The sequence below is a fragment of the Solenopsis invicta genome, chromosome 16 (assembly GCF_016802725.1).
Source record: "Solenopsis invicta isolate M01_SB chromosome 16, UNIL_Sinv_3.0, whole genome shotgun sequence".
NCBI lineage: Eukaryota > Metazoa > Arthropoda > Insecta > Hymenoptera > Formicidae > Solenopsis > Solenopsis invicta.
In genome coordinates this window covers 13649896-13660618 of record NC_052679.1, presented here as the reverse complement: position 1 = coordinate 13660618, position 10723 = coordinate 13649896, and the positions used below count along the sequence as shown (strand labels likewise).

General features: G+C 31.6%; 1 protein-coding gene across 1 annotated transcript; it reads right to left on the bottom strand.

Annotated features, from left to right (window-relative positions):
* Positions 1–811: 811 nt before the first annotated feature.
* On the bottom strand, positions 812–7428 carry LOC120359825. Its single transcript, XM_039459091.1, has 3 exons — positions 6936–7428; positions 1196–1274; positions 812–1110 (listed from the first exon to the last, which is right to left on the bottom strand). The coding sequence occupies exons 1-3, from the start codon at positions 7034–7036 to the stop codon at positions 973–975; spliced, it is 318 nt and encodes a 105-aa protein (XP_039315025.1). The 5' UTR covers positions 7037–7428; the 3' UTR covers positions 812–972.
* Between the last annotated feature and the right edge of the window lie 3295 nt (positions 7429–10723).

The following is a 10723-nucleotide window of genomic DNA, read 5'->3' as shown; positions in this document are numbered from 1 at the left end:
TTTACGACTTAATATGGTAGCCGCTAGGATCCGCTCTTAATGCTAATATTGCCAATTTATAGTTTACCGTATCAAATGATTATACACCCTAAACTTAGACTATATCGTAAATCTAAACAACTTAAGTGAACTTAGACTTAAATAAATTGTTGCGAGCGGTACCACCAAAAGAAAGGCTGCGAAAGAAGGCGAAGAAATTCAAAGAAAATGATCATAGTCAGCATAGAGATATCTAACGTGACGTCACACTCTGTCGATAAAGAGTCCTACAATATTTTGCATTTTTGTCAAAATTTTAAATATTAACAAATTTCATATTAAATAAGAACTTATTTTTAAAAGACAAAAAAATTGAAGTACATTCAATATATATAACATATTTCTCCACGGCACGGGGCCCCCTAGAACTACGGGGCCCGGGGCTGTAGCCCCTCTAACCCCCCCCCCCCCCTTAATCCGACCCTGAATCTTGCAACTATTGCTCCATTTTTTATACAGCTATGATCAGTACTTTCATTTATTATTTAGCAAAAATTTATTAATTTTGAGTTTATTAACAGTTTCTTCAAAAACTGTTTGACCTATCACATTTTTATTATCGACACACATTTAGTTTATATATTTTATTATACCTTTGTTACGGCTTCAGGTTCAGAGCTAATACTTTTAATTAATTTGATCAAATGTTCAGTAGAATTAAATGCAATATTATTTTCTATAATAAACGCTGTAATCTTTAATTTGATTTCTTTGACTTTAGTGTTTAATACATGAGTTTTTTAATAAATGGCAAATCTTTTATAGAATTATATATTACAATAGCTTTTGTATTTTTTATATGTTTTACAGATGTAGCATGCTTTTAATGGCAGCTACTCCACCAATGTAATCGGCTGAGCATATTTTACAATGAAAATAATTTATACCTTTATGACTTCTTTTAATCTACGTTTTATATTCGCTATTATTTTCCTATTCAGATCTATATTTGTGCAAATATATCTTCTTCGTCTTCTTATCACTAGTTGAAGCTGATGATGTCTGTTCATCTTCTGTTAGATATATAACTTTGTCTTCGTTCTTTATATTGAATCCAATATTAAATCCAACCTATCAGAAATGAAAATAAAACAGTTTAAGTATAAATGCATACATGCATACGAGAAAAAATACAAATGTGTCAAAACTTGCTTACAATATTATATTCATTTAGATGCCCTTGACTTCGTATATCAGAATATAACTGACAAATTTTTTTGTCGATTTTACCAGAACTGAAATCAGAATTCCAAATAATCGTGAAGATTCATAAATAATAAATCCATAGACAATTTTTACTGAATGTAAACATAGTTTTACATAGAATAGTTGTACATAGAGCAAGGCTCTGTAAATTATAATCACCGTATCATCAATATATAATTATTAAATGTATATTAAAAATTCAAATTAATGAGAAAAACAATTAATAGAATAGTTACGTTCAACAGAAAAAGCAGTTTTGCAATTGTTGTAAGCAGAGTCTTTAACTTTCTAACCGTGTTCAAATTTTTTCTGACCTAAACACTTTTAGGAAATTTTCGTGGTATTAAAGTATCGTTACATTTTTGCATATTGTAATAATTACTTTATTCACTAAAATGTGTCAAAATATTGTAGATATTCAGAAAAATCGCAAAACTTGATCACCTATTGTTAATAAATACTCTTATACCACGAGATGTTTTAAAAAGCGTTTGGGTCGAAAAAGACCCGAATACAGTTAGAAGGTTAATATGATTTAATATAATTTATCAATTAATTAGTTTAAATTCGACAAAAACTAAGGATACGAACTAATCATTAAAGACAGTCAACTTACAGTAGTTGCAAAACTGTTTTTTTTTACTGAACATAGGCATTATATAATGCAGAGCTTGGCAAAAAATGCACAGATTTTCAGTTTAAAGCTTTTCCCATTCCGTATTATTTCCGGCATAATTCAAATGCTAATTGACATTGAGACTGTGTGCAGGTGGCAAGGTACGAGAAAGCGCTATGTACAATTTTTTGTCGAGCTCTGTTCCCAACAGCACAGAACATTGTAGCAACATTGCAGCAATGTTGCAATGCAATATTGTGCAGATATTAATAGAAACATTGCGATGTTGAATGTTGAAGTGTAAATGTTTTTCCAATATTGAATCTATGTTGATTTTTCTAGATTGTTAATGTTGCAGTAACATTAAAACAATATTGAATAAATTATTATCAATATTTTTTTTATTTTATAAAAAATGAACAAAAATAGAAAGTTGTGTAAATTTAAAAATATAAATATTATTGATATACAAAATAGGTCCGCGAATAAAAGAACTTTAATTTGCATCTCAATTTGCAATCAATATTTTTTAAATGCTTTTTAAATGTTTAAAAAAATTTTTTTTTTATTTAATTTAATTATTGTGTCATATTGACTTTTTTCTAATTGTATTCATATTTATACAAATGATAGAAAAGTTATTCCAGATGATATACCGCATTTGTGAAAATCAGTAAAAAACAATAATTTTATATATATGCTTATATAAATAATGTTTTATTTTTTTGATAACATAATATATACAAAGTGATTATTAATGAATGTTCCCAATTTTTACCATAGGACCATGATTTACCGACGGATATGTATTTCTAACATATTATTATATTAGAAATTACAAATGCGTGCTTCTATGGTAAAAAGTGGATACAATCATTAATAATTATCATTTATATAGAGGGTGATTATTAATGGTTGCACCTACTTTTTATCATAGGAGCATGTATTTTTAATTTCTAATATAATATGTTAGAAATACATATCCGTCAGTGAATCACGCTTTTATGGTAAAAAGTGGGTACAACCATTAATAATCACCTTGTATATTGACATAATCAGTGATATATTGGTTAAAGCAGTGTTCACAGATCATTGTTAGGAATCAATTTGCAGAAGTCGCAGAGATCGTTTAGCGCGGTTACGACTTGGGTGACGACTTGGCCGAAAAAAATTAAAAGAAGAATTTTTTTTCATTGCAAAAAGTATTTTTTAAAATAGTACGAAAATATTGTTTTGCATTGGAATGATGTGGTGTAACTACATTAATATTTAAATAAATATTAGAAAGAAAATTTTTGTACGTTGAATAGATATTGAATCAATGTTAAAATTAACGTCTAGAAAACATTGATTCAAAAGACATAAGATATTGGTGCAATGTCTCATCAATATTTTATCAATATTTTATAATGTTGCTGCAATATTTGCAATCATGCTATTCAATATTGCTGAGATATTAGGCTTGTTTTCTATTTCTGCACTAGACTGCAATGGAACGTTCCTTCTTGCTTTCGCTAACTTTTAAGTACCCATTTCATTTTAAGTGTACGTTAATTCAAGGAGTTCAGGAACAGAAAATAAACGGATTGATACAATATTAGTGTTTTGTATGGGTAAAAGCAAGACGCGCACAAACTTTCTGCTGTCGCAGAAATCAAAACTGTTTAGCGCGCTTGTTTGAAAGACAAATGCCAACAACCATCGACAACCAGGTAGCGCCATCTCGTGAAACAAGCAGCAAGCATTGCATATATTAGTTCAAAAAATTTCTGTCACGCGGCACTACTAGTATAATTACTGTGAAATTGAACGTAATTAGAGGTGATTCAACGGTGTGCGATTTGAACGCTTAATGCTTTTACAATCTTACAGAAATAATGAATGGGATATATTTAGCTCGATTCAAGTAAATAGACTAATGCTGAATGATAGAAAAAGAAGTTCTAACTTTTTGACTTATGCGTGTGTAAAATTTAAATTAATTTTGAATAAAGTTAAAGTGTGAAAGAGAAAAATACAGCACCAATTTTTAAAATTTGTATTATTTAATTAAGATCAAATTAATATAATTGCAATTTGACAAGGAAAAACGCTTTAAAAAATGTGTAAAACTTTTCCAAACTCAGTATACATATATAGTTAATAATTCATATGTATGTGTGTCACTAATTACGTTTAACTATAAAACGTTAGAGAAAAGTTTTGTATAAAATATTATTTTAGATAACTCCAAAAATTCGCCTTAAATGAATCAATACAATTTATAATTATAATCTTTCTATTGTTTGAACGTATAACGTATTGATTTTTTATTGATGTGCGTGTCTATATATATATATATATATATATATACACACACACACAGATTTAAATCTAAAAAAAGTTAAAGATCCAGAAAGTATTTAAAATTTTTTTTTTCAACATTTATCTTAATTTTTTTTTTACATATAACAATATTTTAATAATTTTCTTATTTGAAAGCGTAAGATTTCACGTGTCCTGTCTATGATATCACTTTGCAGTCAAGCTTCACGATTCAATATGCATCGTACATTTTAAACTCTCATCGTAAAAAGGCAGGTATTCTGCAGAAGTAAAATGTGTCTTTTTCGCTCGTTGTCGCTTCAGACTAAAATATTGTCCTCAATAACATCTACGGTCCACAGCAACGTCAGATTGCACTTACAAATCACAATGCTCCGCTTACATTTTTTACTAGTTTAACCGAACCTTTTACTATAATGTACAGTATCGATTTAGTTACGTTTAATCTAAGGTTTTTTTTTTATTTTATTTTGATTTTTTTAGAATTTTATTAACTTCTATAAATTGTACAACTGTCAAATTTTTTCTTGACTTAATTTAAATACAATTGAAAACCAATTTATAGAGTGTCTATAAAATTGATCCCTATTCCTTATATTTCAAAAACGGTTCAAAATTATGAAGAAACGCGAAATACGCGTCCAATCGTTTCAAGAGCCTATTCTACCCTTTCAACTTTTTTAGCAAAGTAGTCTCTCAAAATAGAATATGTATTTTAAACTTTTTTTTACAATTTTGAACCATTTCTGAAATATAGGAGATATGAATAGACTTTATAGGCATCCTGTATATTTAAAACTATAAAAATGGAAAATATGAATTACATTACTCCTACGAAACACTAGTCAATGATTAACAATAACTATCCATTTTATAAAATAAAACTTGTATTGTTAACGTCAGCATGTTTCCTATCGAAAAATGATAATAGAATCGAAGTCCAATCGACATTGATTCGACGTCGAAATCATCAAACTGATGATTTTGATATCGCTTCGGTAAGTCATTTCTCGCTAAATTACGTTTTTGAAGATTCACTGTCCGTTAATGGAAGACGGAAAATAATCGGATTCACAGAAAAGATTCTCCACAGTGTATATGTTATTCTTATTTCCTTGATAAAATAACAACGATTATGTAGATAACAGTTTAAAAATAACTTTTATAACAAAATAATGTGTCAAATTAAAATTTTAAATTGTGTATCAATTATTTCTTATTTTTCTCTTTTTTATAATATACGATTATAATAGTGCCTTCCTTTATTTTCCAATTATAATATCTGTAGTGTATTCTTCATTAACTTTTCCTTTCATTGCTTAATTAACAAATTCAATAAAAAAACATAATGCATGACAATCTTCAGAATTGAATTTCTAAGTAAATTGTATTTTGAGTATTTATTAAAGTAATACTCTGTGAAAAAATACAATAACTAAAATTAATGTCGTAAAGTTCGAGGCTCTTGCTTCATAAAACTATGATAAGTGCTTTGATACTCGATTAAAGAGCAAGTTAGTTTTGTTTAATTTGTCTGTACAGCGACTGTTCTTTTTGTCACGTTCGTTACGTCGCCGTATCGGAACGAGACAGATCTAATCAAGTCAAACTGAGCGCACGGTGCGGTTAATTACCAAATGAAGTTATGAACAATCATCGTGATTGTGCAGAATCAATCAAATTCTTGAGTCACGTTTTATTGTTTGTCAACTCCAGCTTTTAAATTAATTTGTAACTTTTTTAAATGTAATAACTAATACTTTATATATTTAAAGTCACAGAAAAATATAAAACTTCTTTGGGTCTTGTTTTAATGTAGCAAATACTATTCTATTTTGCAGATTGTTTTTCGAAATTGTTAAAAAATCTTTTGTAAAATCATTTTTTGCTCTAACCTACATTATTTCTATTTTAATAAGAAAAAAAAGAAGGCAGGAAAATGATACGACCGTTTTGCATCGGCAAATCCTTTGCATTTATCTCCAGTAATCAGAAAGAAATCGTATCCCTGTGCAAATTGTGTAAAATCCTTCCAAAAATCTCGATTAAAATGGCTTAGAACGGAGAGAAAAGTACATCTTAGTGGAGATTTACGTTAATGCTAGTTAAGTACTCTGGCCGTACTCTAGATATGTAATCAAATCTCTGTGAGCCATTTTACCGAAATTCTATTTAGGAATGTGTGCAAGCCCGATAACAGAAAAATAGGAACAAATCGATACATTCGAATATATGTTTGTTGAAGAAATAAAATAAAAGAGTTGCTGAAAACGGTAGACTAAAGCCGAAGCACACACGGTTCGTACGGCACACAAGATAGAACTTAATCAGGTTCGACTAGTTGGCAGGTGCGAGCGTCACGCTTGCAGGAATAAGGAGTAAGTGGTTTCTCCGAGAAACTACGTAGTTCTGCTATCTTGTACTCGATGCAAGAAATGCAAGTCCGGACCGATACTAGACGTATAGCAAAATGTAGTCTCGGTAACTTACCGCTTCATATTACAAAGACTTTGTTATTATCGTACGTTGTTTAATTATTAAAAAAGGAATTAATTTCCAATTTAATTTGATTCAATCTCAGATTTCCATCGATATTCGTATAACCTTTCACGAAAAATTTCAGCGATGCTCGTGTCGGTTGATCGTCCGGGCTCGTGTAAGTAAACTAATCTTTTACTGTTATGCCAGACACACAAGACGTATCCGGAAATTTTTACCGCATTTGTGCCGTGACTGCGCCTATATTTACCGTGGTTCGCGTTCCAAAGAGGCGTTTTTCTCTCTTTCTCTTTTTCTCTCTGTCATGGAAAGTAGAGAAATAACGTCGTGGAATATGGTAGAATAGCGCATAGACTCGGGTCCTCGTTAGGATCGGCCTGTACGACCGACGTCGAATCGTTCGAGGCGTTCGTGTTAATGGCAACGTGTCTCTCTGGTATACCGTTAAAGCCTCCGCGATGCTCACTGAACCTAATTAATGACGCGTTCACGTTGCGCCGGATACACCACTACGCCTATAAGTGACCAACCATCGAGGATGGCGCTCTCGAACACGCGCACGTGCTACCGCTCAACATCCGTCTTACTAGCTGTCACGCTATTACCCACCGCACTTCAACTACTTAGTAGATATGGTATGTTCGTGAATAGATAGGCGGTAGACAGCCGGCACGTGCAAGCACACGACGAGATCGCGCAGATCGTCTGCTCTCATATGTATACACGTATAATTATCTCTCTTTCTTGCTCGATTCAAGTTCGAACTCTCGCCTCCAGATATTCATCGTATACCGGTAATCTTTTTCCCGTCAGAATTGCTCATCCGTGACGTCTAAGAGCGATATAAATCAAACTTACATTTACATGCTTATTTTTCGATCGAATTGTAAATAACATCGAATAACACGTAGTCGCTATGTTCACATCGAGTCCAAACTCAGAATGTATTTGTAGTAATTAAGTATTTGTGTACTTATATTTAATTACGGGCGGGTACAACGTATTTATTGGTTCCGCTAGAGTAATGATTTACGTTCTTCATGTACACTAGCAGAAGTTGCTTGTTACGTTCGCAAAGTGAAAGATGCATACGTGTAAAAAAAAATATAATAAAATCTGTAATGATCTGGCTACACGTGTGTTGATTCTATCCAAAATATGTGTAGGTCTTTCAAGTATCTAATTTATTTAACACCATTATCTAAGGATAGCCGTTTGCCAACTGGGATTCCAGCACGCATAATCACTGTGTACGTGCGCCAGACTGACTTCTCTCGTAATGCTGAGACCGTTGCGTCTAAAGGAACGCGGTGTCGAGAGTCTGGGTTGAGGCGTGATACAACGTTTCGTGTAACTTGCAGAAAAACCGTTGCCTTGTCTCAGGGCGTAGTCCTCTGTTTTATCTTTTTTTCGTGCAACTGTTAAAAACGGCTCAAACACGACGACGATACAGCAACGCAACGACAATCGTGAAGTCACTTGCTAATGCTTTAGTTAAGTAATGGGCAACGCGCGAAGTCACGAGCTGTACAAATAATAGGCTACCACTTGACGTGGCAACGGCATCAATTCATTCTTTTTTTCTCGTGCTTTTGAGTAACGGGTTACCTTGACCGCCTCAAGACGGCTAATTCAATTCTACCTCGGAAATAGAGGATGCATTTTATTCATTCGAGCCAAGTTGCGAAGTGCGCCCGCTGAATATCTCATGTGGAAAACGATCTAATGTATAGCGAAAACCATTGATCTCCTTCATCCACACGGTAAATGCTATGGTAAGTGCAAGATTTTGCGGAAGCCTATTTATTCCAAGTAACAGAAATAATCATTAAATCGCACAATTCAAAGCATATGTAAGTTTTTAAAATTAACACAAACAAAATAATATACAAAAAATTGAGAAATTGTTTCAGAAATTAATTTTTTCGTTTTTATACAGAATAGAATTATTGAATGCATACTGGTAATCTAAATCATACCTCATTAATATTTTACATTTTTACTTAATATAAGTAACTTATTTAATGAAAAAAAATATGAAATAAAGAATGAGAAATATAGACAAAAGTTTCATCTCGTTTTCCTTCTTTCTATGTAGTTGATAATAACATAATTATGTAATTTTATGTTGAATATTTATATTTTGATAAAAGAAAGTTTATTTTATTAAGAAAGTTTACAATATTTTACATTTATTACATTATATACACATATTTACAATTATTATCAATATTATTATCAAAATTATCAATATTTTTGTAAAATTTATCAAGTTTCTTAAATCATAATTTACTACAAATATTAATACAAAAAGTGATATTAATTTAAGAATAATAATAGTAAAATTAATACTTGGTATAAATAAAAATATTAGGTGTGTAACTAAGTTTTTGCCGTTATTTATTAAAATTAGTTTATTAATTTAAAAGGAATGATACAATCAAAATATTTGCTGTTTTCACCTTTTGCTATCTTTCAGGCAACATTTGGATGCCATGGTAAAAGAATGTATCATTTTTTAACGCGTTGAAATTTTCACCCATTTTCTAGCATCTGCTTCATTATAAAAATGTATTACAGAGCCTGTGATGCACCGATCGGAATAAGTGGATCAGTAATCAGATGGCGTGATGGAAAGTACGCTGGATGACGAGCGGGTACCCACTAGTTAAAATGTTGCCCCATAGATTACAGATTACTGATGGTAATTGATTTCATTATAATTTCTGGTGATTTTATGATTTCATAATGATCTCTGGTGATTTCATCTGATTACACAATGATTTTTTGTGATTAGAATTCATTATAATTGGTAAAAATTTTTTTTTTTAAATGATATAAAAGTTTTAATAACTTTTCTGTAGAAACAGCATAGTGTGATTTCTAATAACCATTGTGAGATTATCCCAAGGCCCAATTATTAGCCGAGCGCGTTCTGCAGCACTGCGAGTTTGTGTAAAGATGCGCTTGAATAAAATAAACAAGCGTTAGATTGAAGTGACAAGTTGGTTACGATTAGAGATTGATTCTGATTTCTTGAACGAAAGATTTTCTTTGTCTAATTATGTATTTACTGTTTTTATTAAAAAGTTAATCAGAAGTGCGAGTGTCTTCTCTTATTCAATTTAAGATCTTACAATTTTGCTCGTCCTATGCAGAGACTGAGTGCTTAAGAAGATCTAGAAAACAATTGATGCTACAGACGAAATTGGCAATAAGGGTGTGTGACTAACTGTGTGGACTAAGTGTCTACATGCTCGCTGCTCGCACGCAGAGGCTGAATTTTGAAGAAAAGATTAAGTATTGAGTATCTGTGACGGAGATCAATTGTGAGTTTTCTGTGAGTACAAAAGTATAGATCGAGAGTTTGATGAAAAAAAGATAGCTTTGTTATCTCTTGACGAGCTTAGAGAAACATGCAGGAAACTGAATCTGAAAGTTTCCAGGAGTAAAGCTGTTTTGCAGCAGCGTCTAAGAATGACTTCTGGGACGACAGTCGAAATAGTTGCGGAGAAAAAAAATGAAAAAGAGAGTGATGATGAAGAAAAGGAAGATGACGAAATTGGAGAAGAGAGTGACCCTAAGCAGAAGAATCCTCAAAAGAAGCCGACTGTTATACAGCAGCCTTTGTCGTTTAAGAACGTCGAGGATTTGTATACCTTTAGTGGAGACGGAAAGCAGAGTGTCCGAAAACGGTTAGAAGACTTTAATGAGGTCAGTGAAATATGTTTGTGGTCGGAGTCTCAGAAAATTATTTATGCGAAAAAACTTTTAAAGGGATCTGCTAAACTGTCTGTTACATACGAAAAGTGTTGCGCAACGTGGAAATTAGAAAAAGCGTTAACTTCAGAATTTGATAAAATTTTGAATAGTCGACAGGTACACAAAGAGTTGACTAAAACGAAAAAGAAAAGTGACGAATCTTATCATGATTATGTGTACAAAATGATGGAAATCGCAAGTCATAGTGAGATAGAGATGGAAACTAAAATTCAGTATATTATAGATGGAATTCAAGATAAGCCTGTGAACAAATCC